Consider the following 24,570-nt stretch of genomic DNA (forward strand, 5'->3'; position numbering starts at 1 on the left):
TACGAATGAATTGACGCAGTGACTCTCTGTAATAGTCTAGCTGGACCTCTGGGGTTTCACGTCACTTTGCGCAGACCTACTTTCAAAACCAAAATAATGTCTTGTCAGCAGGCTTAAGTAAGTGTGGAGAATTTCAACTCAATACGCATGTAGTAGTAGATCTAGCTGCAAGACACACAAACCTACACAAGTGTAGCTCATAATTTGTAACGGATAAGAGATGAGGTAAACCATTTTGTAAATATCACAACCTCATGCATATTTCCTTGAAGATTAAGTGTTGAAGCTTTATAAAATGGTTTATTATTTACCTGTTTTTTTGATGATCCCGAATTACAGCTAGCTTTAATTTTAGTTTGTCCCCTTGCCTGGAGTGCTAGGTTACTTTAATTAGGTTTGGTGCTAATTTATAAACGCGTATTTTTTTTATTAAACTCATCTGACATCACGAATACAATATATGAATGTTTTTCAACTCATTGTGATTGCTTGGATACAAAACTGATTGAATTTTGGCGCGTAATAATGTTAAGTTTTTAAAACAATAAAGTACATTTGTTACTATATATGACTGATATGATAGCAGTAAAGGAGAAATGTGACCTCGTTGCAGGTTCTCTCATCAGCCAGGGCCGGCCAATATCGTCCGCAGTCGCCTCTGCGCGGCCCACTGCCCGCTCCTCCTCGCTCCCGCCAAGTGACGGTCTCCTCTCCCGGTTCGCCGAGTAGCAGCTCGGGCAGCCACAGTCCGGCCGACACCATCAAGCACGGCGGGTCCGTCTCCTCAATACTGCGACAGCCCGAGAGGACCTCGCCCAGGAATTCCCCTCGCAACTCCCCCCGGGCCTCGCCTAGAGACTCCCCGCGGGGCACGCCCAGGGATCTGACGCCCAGGGAGACGACACCACGGGACACGCCCCGGGAGAACGGGTCCCGCGAGTCCCCCCGTTCCGCGATTCCGGGCACTTCAGCCGGGTTGGCGGTGACGCTCAACTCGGCCGGCGGCGTGAGTCCCCGCTACACCTCAACCAACCCCTTCCTGCAGCAGTACGACGCCGAGGAAGAAGCCGAGGCGTGGCGCTCCGCCGACATATTCTCCTCTACGCACACATAGTGCTCATAGCGAATTGAATTTCCTAGTCAATTTTTTTAAAGAATCGAAAGAGTGCTGCTCTGCTGTATATTATGTTGTTCGAACGCGCGTTCGTGAATTTGTTATATATAGCGAGTTATGATGTATATTACGGTGAGAATGTTCGCGCGAGGTTGTCCTAGCCGACCGCTATCGCTCCGCCCCGTAGCCGCTATGTTGTATTGACGTATTGTATATTGTATATAAATGAATACGTGTTTAATGTAGGTACGCTCCAGTTTTGTACCGATAGGGCGGCGCTCTGGCGGACGGCCGAAGCGCTACACGCATCGTCCCACATATCAGAGACTGGCTCCGTCGACGCTCCCGTGATAGCTGAACTCTGGAGCGTCCACGGTCTGCCAGTCAGTAGGTCGAGTAGGAGAGTGTATCATAGATCGAGTCGGAATCGTCTTGAGACTGAGACCATATCAGAGTACTTAGCTCGTAGATACCTCTCGATGGACATCCGTCGTAGAACGAGCGATTGCGTCACGAACGTCTAGAGGCACGAATGTTATGAATCTTTCAAATATTCCAAGTATTCCTTGTTCATTATTAATAAATTAACTATTATACATATAAACTATATTAAATTAAAATAGTGTTAGTGCATTTTTACGAGTCGCTGATTCTATGAAGGAACGGATTCTTTATCCTAAACAGATCGGTCGCAATCTCAAGATCTGGGATCATATTTGCGAATTTTTAAATTCAAAACGTCAAACATAACACACATATAGTTTACAGATATAATTATGGAGCGGCAATTTGTTTCTTCCAATTGGATTTTTTTACTGTTTACAATTATAACTTCAAATTGTTGACTGTATTTTATTATCTTGTTGAATGGATAGTTAGTATTAACTTACTGAATAGTAAATTGGGATTCGCAAATAATATCTCTATTCTTATAGCTGGCGTCTGCTAGACATATAAGAGTGGCGAAAATCGACCAATGACAGCACTGATTAAATCTTCACTGCCATGATTGGTCCATTTTAAATAGTTATGCATATACAATTACACCTATTAATATGTCTGTCGGCACTGAGGTTTCGTACTGATTTTGAGCAACACTTCAAGACGAAGTTTTGTTACTGTTTTTATAATATAGTTGCACAAAGGACACGACTGAAATGGGACACAAGGTTTTTGATACTTTACCATTTTACCCTTTTTCTCATTTTGTGATATACTAGATGTTGCGTTGAAACCTCGCCTTTTATATGAATGTATGTCTGTCCATGAATTCCTATATTTCACTTAACCTATTATAAATACTCGTTGGCGGAATTCATGTTCGGAGTAGTACCTTATGACGACACTTTACAAGGTTGCCGAACACAAGAAACTGACAATTACTGGGGACCTACCAAGGAGTTTATTAACATCTGCAAAGCTTTTAGTATATTCTATCTTGAACTGATTTGAACTATCCTGCGATTGGTCATTTTTTCATAATCTCTGCGGTTACATCTAAATCATATACAGAAAACAGGTGTGGTAGTTATGGCCTGTTTTTTAGTTTTACGAGATGCAAGAACAGGACAGTAATAATCGGCAGTAAGACATCGTGGAAGGCCCCCAAATAATGTAGATTTCTACTATTAAAAACGTTTCCCGATTAACGATACTTTTGCAATTTTATATTTCGTTTCTGACGTGTTCGGTAAAGCCTTTACGAAGACAATATGATTTTATAATCTTTGTAATACCTGATATAATGAAATCGCCTTCGTGATTAAACCACTTGAAGTAAATTAGCATTGCCATATAAATAAACAATATACAAATAATTCATTTAGCTTACAAAAATTGATAGCTTTTAACTGTTCAGTATACATACCTGTTATTAATATTAAGTAGTTTAACATAATATTGTTACCATATATGACATTTACTTCACGTGGTACTAACGCTTATAAAAAGATTACACTGTCGGAAATATTAATTTGTTCATTAAAAATCGGGAGATTTCAATTACAGCAACAGTCTGTCTTTGTCTGTTGTATAATTGTTTTTTTTTAATCTTTTAATTTTAGGTTTTTATAATAAATCAATAGCTTTATAATTAAACATTGGGTGAATAACTAAAACACCTTTTTCAAGTAATCCGACAGTAATAGCAATAGAACCTGAATACAGAAAGGACTAATATAAAAGATTTGGGTTAAATTAATGTATTCTCGTTAATAGTCAGTGTTAAATGAATGCGTAATTACCGTTTACATGGGAATCTGTCCAGAACAAAAGTGTCAGGTAAAAATAATTACTCAAGTCATAATTCAGATTCTTATCAGGCTGCGTTCTTAAGGTTCATAAGCGATTGTACGTGACCTATATTTATTATTTATCTGGGTCCTCTCTGTATCACAGTATCTGTTACCATAGATTAATATAGTGTAAATAGAGACTTGAAGTGTCGCTCGACGGCTCGTGGCCGCGTACGACATTAGTGTGTAGTGATGAGACACGGCTTCAGTTGGCTTGACGCGTGGTTCATCTGAGAGGGCACTTGATACTAAACGATCGTGAGATTCGCAGCAGTGTATATGGGTGTAAAAATCTAATTTGAATTATATATTAAGTGTAATTTATTTGCGTATATTATAATTACACAATTGAAATGTAGATGTTTGAGTTATTGTAAATAATGTGTGATTATGAGATTTATTTAATACCAAACTATTTAAAGACGCATTGAGACAATATCGATAAAATGGAAGTTAATCGCTCGTAGCAACGGCGCTACGCCGTAGCTTCGTAGTGCTTACTTTTGACTGTATTTAATAACGAAATTGGATTATATACAAACAACTTTATTTACATAAATATTGTTACGATTGAGTTAACTAATTATTTTAAAATTGTTGTTGAATGTCGTAAATTTTATATAATGTAGAGATAATAATTTTTATGTGTTAACTCGGCTTATCCTATCGAAGCCTTAATGGAAATTGTAAAGTTTGTAGATATTAATTTTGTACTATGATATTTAATATCTAGTAGAAACTGGATTACCATTTGTAAAAAATCCTTAAGTGTCTATAAGAAAGCGAACAATGAAAGTCTTTGTGTAATAGTTAATTATTCTGCAATCTCATAATCGTGATTTAGTTAGAAAATAAGTTTTTAGCGACATACGCTATCCAAAAAATCCGATACAATTGACAGATCGTGCCAAATTTTTAATATATATATCCCATTTCTCACAAACGATCAAAGGTCAATGCTATAAACAGAGCAATAAAGAATATAATATAAAAATTTATTATTGTAAATAGTGTTTAGTTTTATCATTTGTGGTATTAAATTGACGTTTATAGAAAGCAAGTTCACCTCTCACGTTGACGCCCGCGGTATGTTTGCGTTGCCGGGGCCTTCAGCCCTAAGATTATATCAGTATTTCGAAAATTTGGTAAAAGTAGTAATACGTGTACGTAACGAGCACGCCGCCCGAATTGTAACGGGCGGCTGAAACAGACGGAATAAATAATACGATGTTACTAAGACTTTTATTTGTGTCAACAAAATATTTTTATAGCAACAATTATATTCATGTAACTAAACATACAGTATCTACAATTTTATTAACCTTTATAGTAATTATAAAACTAATTAAAAAAAAACAAATTTAAAAAGGTTGATCCCTGAGGCAGTATCGAAGTTGTAAGAAAGACTTTCGCATGCTGTACGGTCGACCCAGCATTATTGCTTGTCTAAGGGAGGTGAGACGGGGCAAATGTGTCCATACAAGTAGCATTCCATACCAAAGCCCGTCGTCTTCCAAGAGATCAACAACAACCTATCCGGCCACTTGTAAATAATAAATCATCAATCGCATGTCTGTTGTCTGCAATATCGCTGGGACATTGACGGAGGCAAGAAAGCGGCGTATGATGGAGTTGACGGTATGGCAAGATAAACGACCTGCATGGTTTTGGCCACAAACCCACAGCGACACTTTTAAGGAGAATATATGAGTAGCTATATTATTTATGTTATATTTTTATTTAAGGAAAGCAAATCTAACTGTATTATCTATATCGAAATCTATTTGTTGAAAAAAATAGATTACTGGAAACAGAACTGATTTTTTTTTGTTAGATTAGGTTAAAGCCATAAAAAAATTACATTATTTTATTCATTTCATAAACCATGATGTTTAAATGTATTTCTATGGGGTTAAGGAGCATGCAACACCACATTATTACTTTATTAAGTAGACTATTGCTAAATGAAGAAGGTATGTTTGAAACTGTTTTAAGGTGGAGCCGTGATTCGACATGATATTCATAAAGAGTTGTCGAAATTAATAAGATTTTATCAATATTATTGGACCTACTTAAATTATATTTTTGTACTTCAATATTACAAACACACATTTATAATTGGCTATGCTATAAACTAAACAAAATTCTTAAAGATTTTCATCAATTACCCGTTTGCTAGATTTGTATCATAATCATAAATAACCCCTTACACACAATTTTTATCAGTGTTTTGAAATACAAAACTTGAATCAAAAGTTATTAAACATCATTTTATAATTGTATGTTACAATTATTCGTTTAGGGTATACTCTCAACCCACAGGATTACCACAACTTCTCCTCATTCCTCACAACCAATAAAGTTGTTAATTGGTAAAATTGTTTTTTGCGTAAAAACCTATTTTTTTTATAAATAATATACTTTTAAAAGTCGAAAATTATGAAATAAATAATGTATTACAATCTTACTTCAAGTATATCTTTAGTTACCGACTCAGTGAGATATTTTCAATAGACTTCAATTTTAAGTATTGAATTAAATACAGCAGGTTTAGTTTTCGTAAATAAATCTACAATACAGCACTAAAATTTGCCATTGTAAGCTAAAATCTTTAGCTAAAATAATATATTTTTAAATTAAGTTTTTATAAATATGAAATATAAACCAAGTAAGAATATCCATAGCGCAAAACACCAACATCATGAGCACACCCCACATACACACCATCACGTACATACCCACACTTTTACTTCATCACACAACACAACTTATTTAGGCTTACTTAAATAAATTAAATCACAATTAGTCAAATGTATTAAATATTATTTGTTTGTCCGTTCCCTTTTATAAATCTTTTTGATGTTAAATGTATCATGTATTCCATCTTTGGCTATATTCTTAGTGTATCTGTTTGTACTTATACATAATTTATGTAAGCTGTAGGAGTACTAAATAAATAAATAAATAAGTAAGTGTCTTTATATCTTTAAAAACATCAATACTACAGCTTTTGATACTATGTTTCATGATATTACGGATAATATTAATTAACAATTACTCTTCATATTACCCCAATATTAAAGCGAGATGCCGAGAGCGCATCAATAAACTAACGATTTAATTAAGTATAGTGTACCTTTGTGAGCTTGGCCTAGAATAATATATAAGTACTACGAAAGGTTAGATATAAATAATTCTATCGTTTAATTTGCGATACGGATTTTCACTATTATAGCGTTAATATTTTATGTAGAAATAAACAGGTTAGGATTGAGATATTACAAGCCTAGTTATATAGTTGAGATGTACTATTAATTAAGTTTTAATATGCGAACTAAAAGACTAAGAAAGAAAAGATTAAGAGAAAAAAGCACCGATGACCCCAGAGTTGGTGCTTTCCTCACTCAATAAATGCTGCCAGCGTTTCCTGCTACAGAGACCAATTATTTTGAACTTGCTTTAACTTTTTTTCTAAATTTAAAAAAAATATAGAAGATATTTATTTCTATTGAAGCATGATACTGTACACATATCATTTTATTTTCCTCGTGAATTAAATCTTAAATTATATATTAAATCAATGATAGACTTAATATAGTTACTAAAATGTTAAATTTATTTAAATGACATTATTAATTATGTAGGAAATAAAAAGATGAGTTTTAAGAAAATCTTTATTTATTGAAGCATGTTAAGAAACTTACAATAGCTTAGACAATTTTAAACGCTTTGTGATAGGGAACCCTTTCGCTTAAAACCATCGAACCAAAGATCTACAGTTCTCTTGTTTCCGAATAACCAGAAAAATATTGAAAAAGCACAATGATACACTGCCACTACAGTTGCGAAAAAGAAGAAATTTGAGAAATCATATTCGTCGTCACTCAAAACATACATAACTGTATGTACATCTACTATTGTCTGCTGCACACAAAAGGTAAATAATAATGTCACCATCACAATTACAATTCGATAATTGTTTCCACTCTTTTTTATAATCCGGCGAATTATAGCCTTTAAAACCAATATTAATAAAACGCCGTTTGAAATGAGCAAAGGCCATTTTATGAAAATCATGTATACAAATAGAAACTCACCATATCTCAATAAACATAAATACGATGTTACAAAGAATAAAATCGCAATGATCACTGGTGATAACCACGCAACGATAGATAATTTTAACATACACATTTTGTCAACTGTTAGTACTTTCACAAAACTTGAATACATTTTTTTGGTGAAAATAAACATCCATATTATCAAAGCCGATTCCGTTGTTAAGTTAAACATAAAAATATAATTTATTTGCGGACTAACATGCAAATCACAAAGTATTACCACATCGTAAAAATACCTCGAGAATGTGTAAAAAAATCTTGCAATCATAAACTGTGTGAGGATTTGATTTTTGGGTCGTCGTCTCCATTCGACGAAGAAACAAGTCGTCGCTAATAGAAAGATCATGGCTACAGTTGAGCACACCATGCCAATTGTGATGGCTGTGAATCTTAGTATTGATGATGGAGTCCATACTGATGCTTCGAAGACAACACATTCCGGTGTAGACCACTGCATTGTCACATAAAATATTTTTGAAAATTGTGGCTTAACTGATGATTTAAGTAGACACTTTCTTATATCGCAATCTTGCATTTTGACGTAATTGAAGCTTCTCAAAGCACTTTCACTATAGTTATGAATTATGAAAATAATTACTTGATAAATATAATCTTTCAGCGATAAGATTGCTCTTGATGGAAATTTATTAAGGTCCTTCTGATAAGGATTATATTATAATATTATTACACTTTGTTATTTTCCTTTGATCCTTTAAGTATTATTTTCGTATTGAATAGCTATCTTGACCATGAAAATATTTGAAATAATTAATTTATAATTATAACACTGTATTATCTATAATTAACTATAACTATAATTTCTATTTGATCTTTTAAATGCTTCAAAATATTCAATAGTTATTAATTTTATCTTAAAAAGCTGGCATCGCATCTCAGAACTTTTTGGCAATGTCTGTGTGAATTTGCGGCCTTCGGAAATAACATTAGATGAGTCAGTGTTCTAAACAAAAGTAAAATCTAGATTAGAAAATTTCATATTCTTTTTAAATTTATATAACTAGAGTGAATAATACAAAATTCAGGAAACACAGAGATTTTATTACCAAGTATCAACGTCAGGTTTAAAATAAACATTGTTTGTGCCGAATATTAATTATAAAAGTTCCATACAAATAGTCAACAAAGATAGGGTTTCACCTATCAAGACTTGCCTGTCAGGCCATAAGAACAATATTTTCGTGTTACGTATTTTAATGGTAAGAAACAGATTGGCTAACAATTGTGTGCACTGACTATGTGTTTAGATATGTACATTGTACATATATGAAACTGCATTACTGTGTTCATAAAAGTTACAATGTTATGTATAAAATGCAGTCAATCATACAATAAGCATTTACACCTTTCTGACTTCGTTCCACCACGAATAAGTAGTTAATTTGTTTATTTATTTATTCATATTTCGTTGCAATTAAAATAAATAAATACAAATAGTGTGTCATAATGAATAAAACCAATTAATAAACAAAGGTAGAAAATAAGAACATGAACAGAAGTACATACATGTCTGAAAGGATAATAAATGTATTTATGTAAATAAATAAATAAATAAAATATAAGCTGACATTTGCATGCCTATTTATATGTGGTGGATTTTTGTAATTTATGTAACTAATTGTAAGACTATTCTAGCAAATAAACGAGTTGAATTTGAATAACACAAACACCTAAACATTACAAGGGATACAAAGGATGGCTTAATCGCTAATAAGCGATCTCTTTCAGGCAACCCTTGTAAGAGAAAAATCTATATATGAGTGCAATAAGTGCATTACCAAATGTTACATTTACATAATACAAAGAAATATTAATAACTAAAAATCAAACCTTACAGTTTTATGAATAGCGAATACATAAGTCACGATTGATCAGGATACGATAATGTTAAGATTTTTCAAATAATGTTTATACAGGAGTGTTTTAAAAGATGATAAACAAATGGTATTACTTAAATAAAATTAATGGGAATTGGTAGTCAATCGCATTCAAACAGCCTATACCAGAACTTAATGAGGCAGATCCGCAGAATGAATTGCCTATAAAGGAATTATTTTAAAACTTTAATATTATATTTTTTTCCTATTTGAGATTGACAGTGATCCTGTCCATATATTAATTTATAAAAAAATGTGTTTATGAATATATTAATATTGAATCCAGTCTACGCAGTGTTAAACTTCTATCTGACACAAAAATATTGTTCTTATACAGTTCAAATAATACAATAAGCATTTAACATCGTGAAGTTACAGTTTAACAGGAAAATATTTTTCCAAAGAGATTTCCTCTAATAGACCTAATCGTGCATCTACTTAAAAAATATTATTGCATTGTTCTAGCAATAGTCACTACGCTACTTAGGTCAATAGAAAGTTTAAAAAAAATCCAGTGTAAATCATATTCGTACTAAAATTGTCTGTTTTTAGTTGAGTCAAAAAAAGGTTCGCAACCATACTCATAACTCAAAAATAATACAATTTCATTGTCTGTAAACAAACTATTTTGTTTAAAAATTGACTCAACTAATATTGACTTAAATTTTCGATTATATAAAAAACTCCCGGTTTCTTAGTTAAAATAATTTGATCGCTGATATATTTTTATTTGACAGTTTAATAATTTTAGTAAACAAACGTTTACAAATGAATAAATGCATCACAAATAATTATGTCAAATCAAAGATTTGTAGTGTTTTTTACTAAAGTTTAAAAAGCCACAAACACTTTTCTCTAAACGTGTAAAAGTTAAGTACTAGATCAAGAACTAGGTCACTAGTTTTAAATACTTATTTTAAGGATGTAGGTTCTTAAATAGAAGTCTTAACAAGGGATCACAGTTTGGAAAACTAGTTCAATTACAGGGTTCAAATCCCCATGAATCGGTGTAACATTTACTAAGTCTATACTGAGAAACAAGTCTGCAAAGCATATTCCTAACAGCATGTAACAATAACTCTTTACCAGGCGTGAATAGGTTGACGTTTAAAGAAGTATTTTTTACGGGTTTACTATAAAAGGTAGACAAAGAATTTGTGCCATGCACACAAAAGGTTTTTTATAGAACAGGGGGCAAATGGGCAGGAACTCTTTGTCACAATATTTTGTGGTTTGATTACGTTAACACATAAAAATGATCTTTTTTCTAGGATCCGAGTGGAGCGGAGTCATAGTAGCGGTGCCGCCCACTCGAATCCGTGCGATCATACCAAAATATTTTCCGATCCGAGTATTCGGCAACCAATGTGCTGTATGCCGAGCACTCGGATTCGAAAAATATTATTTTTAATAAATACAATAATACACATTCATACATATTTTCAAATTCGCCATAAAAAGTTTTGGCTTCCGGCTTTTACTTTGTATCCATTGTTTAAGCATTCAATGTGTTAGGCAACCTTGATGCTGCAAAAAAACTAAGAAAAGTCAATTACCAATTAGTAAACCAACAAATTACAAAACTAATTAAGCATTGATTGTGCATTATGATGAATAATTTAAATTTATGCACCAATCCTAAAACGGTGTAAATTAGAGCACGGACAAATAGATTTTCGTAATGTGTAAATAAAAGCATATATAAAAAAACACTTCCTTATGTCATTGTGAATGTCCATGGGCGATCGTATCGTAACATCAGCCTCGATCTCACCTGAGTCTCACATGAGTCGGCCTTTCTTAGATATGCTACGGTTATTTTTGACTACTATGATTGAAACCAACCTGTTCACGTCTGAAACGAATTCAAACAGCGCATTGAAACAATAATGGAAAAAGTTTCTTATTACGTTAAACATCGATTTTACCACTAAACAGTTTGAAATGCAGTGACTTCTATTAAAAAGTTTGGTCTAAAATTTGCTACCACCTGGAGAGGTGCCTGTACTAGAGCTGAGAAATTAGAGAGAAACTTTTTGAGAATAACTTAATTAAAAGAAAATTTGTTTTCGAACATCAGTTTACAAATTATTTTTGTTGTTCAATCAAAGTTGATAGTTTTTTACCTTGTTTTTTTTAGATTTGATTCAAATGCAATGTCAATACTCATCATACATTTATAATACCGTCACATTATTTGATAACATTCCATTTCGGATCTTGTTTTGTTTTAATGTTTAGATTCGTTTGAGTATATCCGAAGGACCATACCCTATTCTTTGTTTATGAAGTTTACGAAGCTACATTAGTTTTCAACTTGATTCCAATTCAAATTCTGAAAAATTCAACTTTAATTTACATTTAATTCTTAAAATTAACAAAAAAACTTGATAAATAGAAGTCACTGTTTGAATCGGCTTCTTTCAACTTTCACCTTTATGAAAAAGAAAGAAACCTTTTAGAAGCTAAAACTACAAGATCACATTGCAGAGGCTTTAGGTTTAGAATTACGTTAGGTACACTAATTTATTTCAACAATCTACTATTTAGGCTCAAGAGTCCAATAATTACATAAAACTTAATCAATTATTACTAAGACATAGGAGTCTGTAATGATAATAATAATAGATACAATAAAAACGTTATATTATATATATATTCTTAAGGAATAGACAATAAAATTAAAATTATTTAATTGATATGAATGCGAATGTTGCACATGTCCATAGTAAACAATATTGATACAAAGGTGAAATATTGTACTGTGATATTTGATTGAAGTAATAAAAATCGTTCTTAATAATTAGTAGTATTTAAAAAAAATTTGCAAACTCCTTTCTGTCTTAGCAAATACAATCAAGACTAACTAAAGTTGTTGATTAAATAATGTATTTAAAAACACAATTTAAAATTAAATAACACGTAGTAAACAGTTAAACTAAATATAGTTTGAGACCAGCTCATATTTTAAATTAATGAGGTTACATAAACTTAAGATATATGAAGAGGTTTCTATTCCACCATGTGCTCTGAAAGAAAAAAACAGTAATTTACTCTTAACAAATAAAATACTTATTTGTATCGGTAATACAAATAAAATTTAACATTAAACAAAAATATGACATCGGAATTTTATTCTGAAATGATTTCAATCTGCCCATCCATTCTTCTTATAAAACTGTATATAACTTTGATTTATATTACATGATTTATCTAATATATAAAATTCTCGTGTCGTGTTGTTTGTGGTTAAACTCCTCCGAAACGGCTTGACCGAATCTTATGAAATTTTGTGTGCATATTGGGTAGGTCTGACAATCGGACATCTATTTTTCATCCCCCAAAATGTTAAGGGTAATCCATCTCTACATTTTTCTTTCAATTTTAGATAAAAAAAAATGATACAGCATTAAAAATACATACAACCCCTAATTTTCACCCCTCTAAGATCAACCCCTATTTTTTATTTTAATTAATGATATACTTGGCATAACGACGTTTGCCGGGTCAGCTAGTTTATATATATATATATATTTCATTATTCATTAATATTCATACGTTCCTGGATCTTGATTCGAATTCACACGCCACATCAAGTCAATGTCTGAGTTTAATATGCAAATGTACTTGAGCCGCGAAATCTCACGCAAACTCCAATTATTCTATTAAGTTCCTCAAATGATGACAAAATTCTGGAACATATATTCACTACATGAAGCTGATTTTATAGTACATTATGGCGAACATTATTTAAAAACGTCAATTAATAAATCTTTTATTTAAATTATCCTCATCCTTGGGATTGATTTGCTCCAGTTCAAACAATTTGTATGACTCAAAACTCGGCGATTTAAAAGGTTGGCGCAAGAATTTCTGGCTAGTTCTTTTAGCCCGCTCTACGTCCTTGACTTACGAACTGGTAATAAATAAATTTAGAATCAATTTAATATCTTTTCTGTTGATATTTACAAGTGGTAATATATCATAAAGGTAATGAATAAAGTTATACATTTAGTGCATAAGGGTATACCAACAAGCGCGGATACTTTAATTTAATTTATTCTTGGGAATTGAAATAAGTATCACCGTGGTAAATACATACTCAAACATTACAAAAAATTGCAATTGAAAAAAAATAATAGAATATATAGGGTGTAAATTGGAGAGCTGGGAACATTTTTATGTAAGGGTCATTAAATCTTACACATTATAATGAATAAATACTACTTTGAGGACCCATATATCGTGAATTCTCCGTACGTTCTAATTAACAACCTCTTACCTTGCTCCTCAACTGGAGTGTGCTCTTCATCAGACGAGTCCACGCGTTCAATTAATGAACTTTGTTTTGATAGAGACTAGAAGAAAATAATATACGTTATTTTTTATATGATTGACGGTTTATTTTCTTGCATATTTTAATTTTGTTTAATTACTTGTATTAAAGTATTATTATTATTCAATCTACAATATAAATGTTAAACTAGAGGTAGGTTCAGTACTGCATCTTGCACTTGAATTGAGTAATACATGGAGTAACATAACAGACATATGTACGTCTGTATGTATGTCGTAATGGAGACCTCAGGTATGACTTGATTATTACCTGACATGATGTAAATATTCTTTGATAGTTATTATCAATAATTATTAATTTCAGATTTTTGCTTTTGTAATTATATATCAAATATCAAAATTTTAAGTCATTTAGAAATTAATTTTGTAAAAAAGAAAATCAAGTAGTGAGTAATAAAAAACTGAGTTTAAAAATTTATATCAATAAGCTTCTTAACCGAATTAATGAAATAACGACTTTAGAAGCTGTGCGAGTGAAATTAAATTTTTCACTTGGCCGTACTCGTCACGTACCTAGATATTATTTTTATAAATTTACCTTATTAGACCGTCGTCTTGGAGGTGATATCTTATTCCATAAGGCTTCGAGCTGATCAAAATGTTGTGATTGCGCCAGCGCTGCCTGTTCTGGTCCAAGGCTCACCTTTAAAATGTAAAATCTTTTATTTGAATTCCCCTCTTATGACGATAGCTAAAATTAAAAGGTAGTGGATGAAATGCTAAAATCAGATTAGGGTTAAAAGCCTTCAAAGGAGAAAGCGTGGTCCTTTACTTGGCTCACTCCAGTAAGCTTCCGTCCTGCACTTCAGAAGATGGACCACCCCAGGACGGCCCAAACTGAGGTCCAAATCTCGCAAGACGCGTTAGCGCTAGTCGCGGGAAAACGCCCATTCTAGCCGAGTTACGCTTTCTCAGCTTAAGTTGAGCTCTAAAGGCTCTTAAGACCAGCAGTGAGATACTATTAAAAAAATCCCTTCCCACACCCATTCGGAAACAGTCAAACTTTTAAAAATATTGATTATTTACCTGTGAGCCTAAATCTTTATTTTTCGCCTCCTGTATTTTTGATATTTCTTCCATCGATGCTGATACGGAGAACCTGTTAAAAATAAAAAAGGCATAATTATATACTATATTTTAATTATATTGACGATTTTCCTATACAAAAATATTAATAGTTTAATGAACGCTATTTTAATGTATGTCGTATTAAAGCTTAATTGAAAAACTTCCTCTTATGTTAAAAATGAATTCAAATTCTCAGGTCCTTATATGTTACGGTCATCCAATAGATGCTTATTGGAAATTCCATCAATGCACATGACTGCATCCCATTTCATGAAACCGTGAGATTAGCTTCTTATGTATTATTTTAGATTAAGGTTGGCGATTCTATATTTTTTTATAAGATTTAGCTTACATTTGAAATTTAGCAATCTGTTCTAATTTATTGTTTTAGTTTGTTTCCTTATTAAGGTTGCCTGGAAGAGATCGTTTCTTAGCGATAAGGCCGCCCGTTGCATCCCTTATAATTTTTACGTGTTATACTAATTGTTTTACTATAAATGTGGCGAAGTTTTAATATTCTCTTTTATTGAAATAGCTACTATATTCTCCAGCAGGTGATATTAGCGAGATATTCCGCAGTTTAATTATGAAAGGTCAACGCACGCTTAAGAGTCATTAATAAAATAACAGCCCGATTAATTAAACAACCTGATATATAATACTACTTATTTAGGAAATACACGGAATTTTTTCACAAATATTTTTTGTTATATAAGATATTATTTTATTAATAACGAATAATTTATACATATATTATTTTAGGATTACAAAATTAGCGACACTACTACCATCTAAGCCTCACATATCTGAATCTGTTTCTTGATCAATTGTCAATTTAATACGCAAGTGATCAGCCTCCTATGGACTGATTGGGTCTAAGGCAAACTTTCATCACGATGTTATCCCTCGTCTTTCAAGCGAATTTTAAATGTTAATGTACACATGGAAAGGATGAGAGTCGAACTCTGAAGCTACTAGATCTTTATAGATATTATGTATATGTACATAAAACATCCGAAGACATTTTAGTCGGAGCTAGAAAAAAAATGAAAAAAAAAACAATTTTTTATTTATTTGTGTTTTATTTTTAATTGTGTTTTTTTTCAACCGTAGTATACCTTCGTTTCAGTCTTTCATCCACTTGAGCCATCATCGCTGCTGAAGTGAGGTGCGCATATTTCTTCTGCCATGTGTAAGTATCCAACGAAACCTCTTTCTTCAACAACCTTCGCATAGGTCGCTTCGGTGCCAAGGGGCGTAGCTCTGAAATAAAAAAAATGAGTTAATCACAGATCACTTAAACGGGCAATAAGGCTGAGTACCCTTAAAATGTACTGATATCTATACTGTATATAAGAAAGGGATTAAATCCCGAAGTCAAATAGAAAAAATAATCTTCAAGCTTACTAAAAGGAAAGATAATACAGTAAAGGGAGCTTTTAGGAATACTTAACATATCTATCGGAAACTAAGGGCTTGTTTCACAATGTATGGATAAAGTAACGAATAGCTATGCAACGCATCAATTATTCGAAAGATAAAAGTTCCAAATAACATACTTCGCGTTTCATGACGTATAGCGCTATCTGACAGTTGTGACGCAAAAATAATGTTTATCCTACCAATAAGTAATAAATAGCTTATTTGGAACTTATCCGGACATTGTGATACATACCCTAACTGTCACTAATGGCTTTAAGTACAAATATAATATAAATAAAGGTATTTTCACTAAAATAGTTGGCGTGGGTATCTCCGTGACAGAAGAAGGTATTTCAAGCAATTACCAAAAAAACAAAAACTTTTCTTTTTCGAAGTCAGTAAAAAGTATTGTAATGGTGACTAACGGGTTTAGAAGTGACTTTTATAGCGAAGGCGTGAGACAATTGGGACCGTAATGCCATAGAATTTTCAGATTGCGAAACTGCAAAGATAAGAATTTTCCGGAAGTTTTCATCGCATTTACCGGGCGTAAATGAGCAACTTTCTCTCTTTTGTGACATTTTGAAAAGGGATTTTTGTTGCAGAAGCAATCGCGGCATAAAATCTTTAAAAAATAACTGCAAGTTTAATATTAACAAGTTAGTTCAGACATAGTAACAATTCACACTAAGAAGAGATTGCTTGGTAGTAGTAGTAGGCGCTCAAAGTTTTAAATAAATATCCAAAAGTAAATGACGTCGTGTATATATGTAGATTAAAATTTTTATGAAGGCTTTATCTATTATGGCTAATTTTACTTTTGGGTATTTTCCCGTTATAATAACAACCTATTTTAAATCAATTATATTGACGCTAAAACAATTTGTGGTGCCTAGCACAGAGCACTACGCGGTTTTGGCAACAAACCACATACACACTATATATCATAACATAGAACAGGGTAAATTATAATTAATAAGTTGACTAATTAGCATATTAATTAATAAATAACATGATAAAAAAAATACCATAACTGTGATTACAACTGTAAGTAGTTTTAATAACAATACTTTAATCTAAATTATATAGAGGACAGTAGATTCGTATGTTTGTACTGATTAAGCTAAAACCTACTGGAGCAAGACCCTGACCACATTAGAATCTAGTTGTTTCAAGTGTGGAAAGGAAAGTATTTTATATTAAAACATCTAAAATATTTATTATATTTATGTAGATTTTAGATTAAAAAGCCAACTTACCAGCCAGAAAACTGACTTTATTACGTTGTTTAACTTTAAACTATATTTAAGACTTACTTAGTGCTTCTGATGAAATTTTAAATTCAATACTCTTATAAATTTTAAGTTTTTCAATATAGTTCTGTAATTGTATGTAGCAAAAAAAATAAAGTTTTCTTGCAATTTAGTCCTACATATTTCAATAATACAAACGGTACGGTGGTAGTATACGACATTTATTTTTAACATACCATCGACATCCTTCGTGGGTGCAGCGTAGGTTGGTATCTTTACGTAGGTGGCTGGCGTGTTGTGTAAACAGATTATCGGCAAACAACCTGTGGATTGAATTATTGACCTATTGAGGTGGTTTAATAAACAACGTTTTGTGCATCTATGGTTCGAATTAAAGCTTAAAATAACTTGAGAAAAAACAGATACGAATTTATAGAAGATTTTTTACGAAATATATATGAAACCCTTTCGAGGTTGTGGTACATAACTTTGAATAAAATATCTCAATTAATAAGCAAACATTCTGTTTGATAGTTTATATTACTATAGATAAGATATTTTATCTATCAAACGAAAGAAAGAAATGACGCTTTTTATTTGAAGGACTCTAACTTCTGTCGTATAGGATATACATCGACGGGCAGCTGCTTAAATATTTATAGCAATAATTACCTGTCATGGTTAAGAGACATGTTTGTTCTTATGTCATCGACTTCGTACGTCAAAAAATATGCGAACGACTGACAATTGTACCACCTTGACATTTTGTACCATATTCGTGCAATCAATAAATTATTATTATTATTATTATTAACGTGACAATTGACGTATTTTCTGTATTTACAAAAATTTTTTATTTAAAACTGATCGTAGATATTAATAATAATAATTACTTTAATTCCATACTGCTAAAAAAAAGTATATATGAAAATTTTAACTTAGTCCAATTTATTGAACATTCCAGTCCATAATTATGACTTGTATTTAAGTAAGTGCAAACACGTTAAAGAAACATACCTCTATCCAACAGATGTATGACAATACGAGCGCAGTCACTTGTTATCTGGAACCCGAGCAGAGGCACGTGCAATGCTAAAGATGTCAACGCCAGACCTCGTTTCGTCTCCCATATTATGAGCGTTTTGTCTTCCGCACCTGCATTAATATTTGTATTTACATGCAATTTGATGACTGAATTGTGGTATAAGATTCAGGTTGAGATTGTTAACAGAATGCTGTCTAAGTCAATTTAAAGTTGTTGAAACATTTCAATCAGAAAAGTTTTTAATTCTTTACAACCTATGTAATGTAAAAATACGCGAAGGAAAAGTAATAAGTGAAAAATATATATATTAACGTTTATTTTTTAAATCGTAATGTTTATTTATTTACTTATATATTCTTACAGTAACATAATAAACATTAGAAAACTTCTTAACACAATATTTAAACTAGGTATATAATATAACAAAAAAACCTAATCTTTTTATAATAAATTATATATAATGTAATCCTTTTAAATTCAGCCAGCCATGTTAAATCGCACAATCATGTGATTACCCAACACATTTCTGTGTCTGGTTTATGAATCTTGTTGTTCAAGTTTAGAAACATTATTATTGTCCCGTTGAACTCATCTCCAATAATATCGCATAACATCGTACAGCAATAAAAATACGATAATAAATGTTTTGAAAGGCGAAAACTTCAATTATGTGAAGTGTGGTAAACTTCTCAAAATAATCACTCCTCGCTAATTTAAAGGATCCTCAAGAAAATTAAATTAACCCTTGATGTAAGGGCTCCGTGCTCCTCCGGCATTGAATAGACTGCGAGGAAATTAAATAAATGACAGCGAGTTTCGAGAATGCAATATTTCCTAATAACATTTATTTCATGATGTCAAATTGTATACACCAATCGTAACGTTTTCGCTGGTCGTGTCCACATGTTTTAGGGACGACACCGCTTCTTATATTTTCGTATGTATGTAAATTTTGTGGTCCAAATAAAAAAAAATAAAGTATTATGTCCTTGGCATGTTTTTTTTGTATAAAAACGCATATAGAATTTAAATAAAAATACAAATTGTCGCACGTATTTGTCACATCTACTCATCTCCGAAATACATCTGTTATGTTAAAAAATAAAAACGTTGCTAGGCAAATAACGTTACTTTAATGCCACAAAATTATTTTACTTAAGCAAAGTAGTTTATGATTTCAAATGACACGCTAAGGAGTCGTCAATCTTTGTTTAAGGCAATCCTCTGAAGAATTTACTTTTTATGCAAAATTTAGCAAATGACATTTAGGAGAAAATTTGAAATCCCTGGGCGAAGCTTACCTTAAAATGAAGGTAAAATTAAGGCTTAAAAATATCAAGGTTATATTAATGTTCTTTTTTTTTCGCTACAACTTTTTTATAATCGTGTATGATTAAGAGGTTTTGAAATGTAATAAAAAAATAGTTATTGTGTTTTGGAAATTTGTATTAAGTTGTGTTGTTACTTATTAAAGGGTTGTCAATCATACACATTGTAACGCATAATATCATATTAAGAAAACACATGTTTATTTTATTTATTATTTAGAATACAAATGATCAATTAAACTTTATTATTATTATTAAATTTCGTTGAATTGTTTATGTTCATATAAAATACTTTAGTACAATGGCAATAAATCAATAATAAAATAAGCACTCTTTATACACACGGGTTTTGTGTACTTTACATACCTATCTCTTTTTATCACGGAGTAAGTACAATTTGTCGGAAGAAATAGAAAGATTATAGATAATATATAGGATGAGTGAAATGAGGGTATTTAAAAAAAAATAATGAACAAGCCAAATGTTGTTTAGTACGAACATAGTGATGCCTTAAGGATTAACTGCAACTCGCTTATCGGCTACATTTAATGGTCCAGTGAATAGGCTATCTCGCTCTTACAACTTAATTACGAACAATGACGGAAATATTGATATATTGTACATCACTCATCAAACATACCGTAACTTTGTTTGCATGCTCTTAATGAGGTTTAATTTTCCATTTAGTTTTATTATTACTTTTGATTGTATAGTTGCTTGTTTAATTGTTTGATAATTTCCCGTGCTAGCTTTCTATGTCATGGCAAGCATGATTATCGCAATTCCGGAGTTTCGCCTCGACTGTTTAGCCAATTACAGCCACTATCTTTAACATTTTATTTCTACCAGTTATTACCTTTTTCAAAGCGCGTGATTAATAGAGTATATATATCAATTTAAAAGAGAACTTAGGAACTATTCAACACTTACCAGACACTGCAATGGAGCCATCACCAGTGACCTTAACACAGGTGACTTTTCCAAGATGACCGGACAGCAAGTGCAGATCAGTCCCAGTGTTGATGTCCCAAACGATCAAGTTGCAGTCCCAGGAACCGGACACCACCTGAGTCTTGTTCGTAATGGCTACCGCAACGCAGGTGACTATATCTGAGTGACCCACTAGAACCTGAGAAAGTGCAAATAGCTCTCAGAAAATTACACACACATTAACATTTCTATAGCCCTGATATATATATCCATGACACCGGCTAGTAAGCTAAATATAGGCGCCAACATTATCCTTCAAACCTTAGCACTTTGTTTTACCGCTGATTCGACTCACTATAATCGCCTCTTGCCACTTTTACACTTGCCACAGCAGATACGAGCAAGCCTAGGCATTGGTATGAATCAAGTTCAAAAAAAATATTACATAAACATTTAGGCGTCAGCTTTGTACCAGAAGGATTATCCATACTTAAACTGACGACCAGAAATTCCTTCACATGGGCTGGTGTCGCTAAATGTTAGATTATATATCGTCACAAGTGATGCTATATATTGCTACGAACCCGAAACCAAAAGACAATCAGCTCAATGGGTGTTTCATTTCGAGGATCGGCCAACTAAGGTAAAGAAAGGAAGAAGGCAAGGAAAAAAGATGATTGCCTCATTCTTTGGTCAGAAAGGTCATTTCGCGACAGTTGTGCTAGAAGATGGAAGGACATTTACTGCAGTCTGGTATGTCAATCCCTGTTTGCCTTTTCTCTTTTGATTTACGAGAGCTGAGAAAGACGTGTCTTTTGAAGTGTTTGGATCATTAAAAAAGTAATACGAAACATAGTTAATTTATACAAGGTTTAATTTATTTTTGTTTTGAAAATATTTGATACAAAGGTAAAACATAATAGTAAAAATGGTAAAGCAAATACAGTTATTATCTAAACAAAATTAACCATCAAATATTTAACTTCCCATAAATAAGGCTTTTTATGATAGCAACACAGGAAGCCCCTTTTATTGCGCGTTGAGAGTTTAATCAGTGAAGTCGTATTTACAATCAATAAAAATTTTATGGAGATTTCTTATGGCACTGTGATTTGTTCCGTTTCTGCTTTAAATATGAAGGTCGTAAAAATCTGTCGTATAAAATACGAAAATTTTTATATAATACGCTTACATATCTGTTTGTACACGGGCTGAGTTCACAAGAGTAGCATGCTGTAGTGTTAGTTATAAGAATAAGTATTTAAACATAATTAATAAAATACATTAATTATTTGTTTAACGATTTTTAATTAGGATAGTTGGTGATATCAATGTGTCGTTCTATCAAATTAGTAATAATTGTAAAGATGAATAATGATTTGAAAATAAAAAATAAAATGAATATAATCGTTCTACAATTGAGCGCTTTCTAAAGCAGGCCATATATGGAACCAGCTCCCCACTGTAGTATTTCCGAACCAATATGACTTAGGGTATTTCAAGAAAAGAGCGTAGCAATTCTTAAGCGGCCGGCTACGCACTCGCAAGCCTGCTGTGATTGAGAGTGTCCACGAGTGACAGACACTATTTTTTTTTGACATTATCACTTAACAATCTGTTAGCTTGCCCTGTTCTATAAAATAACTTACTTGCGACAACTTGCCACCATCCAACTGCCATACTTTTAAAGACATATCCATAGAGCCAGTAACGACGTGATGCGAATCCGATGTCAGAGCAAAACACGTGACTCTCTCAGCATGAGACACTGATCGCTTCTCTTCATCACCATCAGCTAGAGCCCATATACGGACAGAGTTGTCGCCTTCGGACAGGACCTGGAATAACATTATTATTATAGCTACAAGTTTTGAATTATCTAAAAATAAAAAGGAAATGAATTGGTTAAATTATTTTAAGTAATTAAGTTTGTTATGGAAGAGCTGGGAACCCTAACACAGGTATATTTACTTAAAAGGGTTTCCAAATCTTACACTATGAAAAGAAAGATGTACCAACTTAAATGAATAAATGAAAAAATGAATAAAAAATGAAAATCTCAAACTCTGTAGGTTTGAAAATTTAAGGTCCCAATAGCGTAGCGGTCTTATTAAAAATCCGCTAGGTGAGTGATATCGGGTTCGATTCCCGGTTCGAGTGTAAGTTTTTTTTTAATTTCAATTTGTTTTCGGCTTTTAGTAGAGTAAATGGCATAGTCAAATTTCTAAAAAAAGTATGCGGGCAATGAACTTTAGAAAGCAGACTGTGGTTTAGAATATGTAAACGTCTTAGGGCGAGGGCGGAAATTTGTTTAGTAATTCAACATCCTTTTGCCCCGGTAGAATTCGACATCGACCCCGGAACCTCTGTAACGTAGCTTTGTAGGAACTAAGATCGTTTCAGTAGGTATTGCAAGTAGAGATTGTGGTGTATGTCGAGTCTCATATGCCTTTGCGGGCAATGTTGTGCAAATGCCACCTTGGATATATAAAAAAACTGTCTAAAGATATATCATCTTCATTTGATAAGGACAATACGACATAGCTTCATAATAGAACGACAGCTATTGGCAATTATAATTGAATGTAATATTTATTTAATTACGGCAAGCTTGAAGAGAATACAACATGCAAGATTTCTATTTTACCTGTCGGAGCGTTTTCATTAAGAGGCTGTATTGTTTTCGACAGTATTCATTATTTCTATACATTAAAGGTAAGAAAAGGAACGTTTAATTGCGAAAGCAAATTTAGAATTGGCTTGTTTCTGACATTATTCTAAGAGAATAGAAAAACCATAATTATTCGGTAAATGGAAAACTCCAATGCTGTAACTTTATTGAAATATAATTACAATGCATCACATCTTTATATATATATAATTCTACTGTATGTCACGATACTCATCTTAAACGGCTGGACCGATTTAATGTATTTTTTGCATGCGTTTGGGTGGCCCTGGATGGTTAAAATTCACAAATCAGTCCGGCAGATGGCACTTCAGTTGGTATCTCTACGATAAGCAAACTAGAAAATTAAAATATACAATAATAAAACACTTACCGCATATTTCATATTAAGAGTGACATCAATACTTGTGCTGGGACACGCTGTGGAATGCAGAACTATTCCTGAATCCACCAACCAGACGTGAACATTGCGCGCGCGGTCTCCAGACATCGCACGCCGTCCGTCCGACATCATTAAAAGACTTTGAAGGGCTGCTGAGTGACCCTAAAAGAAAATTTTATTTATATACAACACAAACAAAAAAAAAAACAAAAAAAAAACAGAACGAATATGGACAATAGAATAATTATTTTTTTTTTGAAATGAAATATTATGCGGCGGTCCGTGACCATATTTCAATATAATATGTTATTCAAGTCGATGGTAAAAGGTATTTTTCTTAGGACAATATTTTTAATGGATAAATATCGGAATTTGTTACAAACATAACTTTTTTAGAATTTTATCGAATTTACAGTCTATACGAAGACATTAAAACCCTTCCTCACGATATAAAAGGCGTTAAATGAAACGTGGTAAGTCGCTTGGAATAGTATAATTCTACTGAAATGTTGCGTATTAGCGCCATCTATTGCCAAGAAGTTGGTACTTATAATTCCACCGGTGTTATAAAAATGTATGAAAGTAAAACACCGTTATATCCGTGGATAATTTATAAGATTTAAATAATCAGAACTACAAGACTTGAAATTAAAAATAAATGCCTGAATAATGA

At 32.3% G+C, this 24,570-nt stretch overlaps 2 protein-coding genes across 3 annotated transcripts in view; one reads left to right on the plus strand and one right to left on the minus strand.

Moving 5' to 3' along the window:
* LOC110998206 (rho GTPase-activating protein 100F) overlaps positions 1-4,641 on the plus strand; it is a 35,527-nt gene extending 30,886 nt beyond the window's left edge. Inside the window, exon 22 of one of the 2 annotated variants that reach the window (XM_022266727.2) lies at positions 614-4,641. In XM_022266727.2, coding sequence (XP_022122419.1) covers positions 614-1,114 — 501 coding nt within the window. In that variant the 3' untranslated portion in view covers positions 1,115-4,641. The remainder of the gene's footprint in view (positions 1-613) is intronic. The other variant, XM_045629853.1, reaches the window with a different exon arrangement.
* Positions 4,642-12,127: 7,486 nt separating this feature from the next.
* The window catches only part of LOC110998034, a 96,565-nt gene continuing 84,122 nt past the window's right edge, over positions 12,128-24,570 (minus strand). The window contains exons 22-31 of the mRNA XM_022266455.2: positions 23,889-24,059; positions 22,476-22,664; positions 20,827-21,025; positions 18,541-18,678; positions 17,760-17,846; positions 15,967-16,111; positions 14,807-14,879; positions 14,319-14,423; positions 13,707-13,782; positions 12,128-12,453 (exon numbers count right to left, since the gene is read on the minus strand). Of these exons, the coding sequence (XP_022122147.2) occupies positions 12,437-12,453; positions 13,707-13,782; positions 14,319-14,423; positions 14,807-14,879; positions 15,967-16,111; positions 17,760-17,846; positions 18,541-18,678; positions 20,827-21,025; positions 22,476-22,664; positions 23,889-24,059 (1,200 nt within the window). The 3' untranslated portion in view covers positions 12,128-12,436. The remainder of the gene's footprint in view (positions 12,454-13,706; positions 13,783-14,318; positions 14,424-14,806; positions 14,880-15,966; positions 16,112-17,759; positions 17,847-18,540; positions 18,679-20,826; positions 21,026-22,475; positions 22,665-23,888; positions 24,060-24,570) is intronic.

The sequence above is a fragment of the Pieris rapae genome, chromosome 10, assembly GCF_905147795.1.
Source record: "Pieris rapae chromosome 10, ilPieRapa1.1, whole genome shotgun sequence".
NCBI classification, from domain to species: Eukaryota; Metazoa; Arthropoda; class Insecta; order Lepidoptera; family Pieridae; genus Pieris; species Pieris rapae.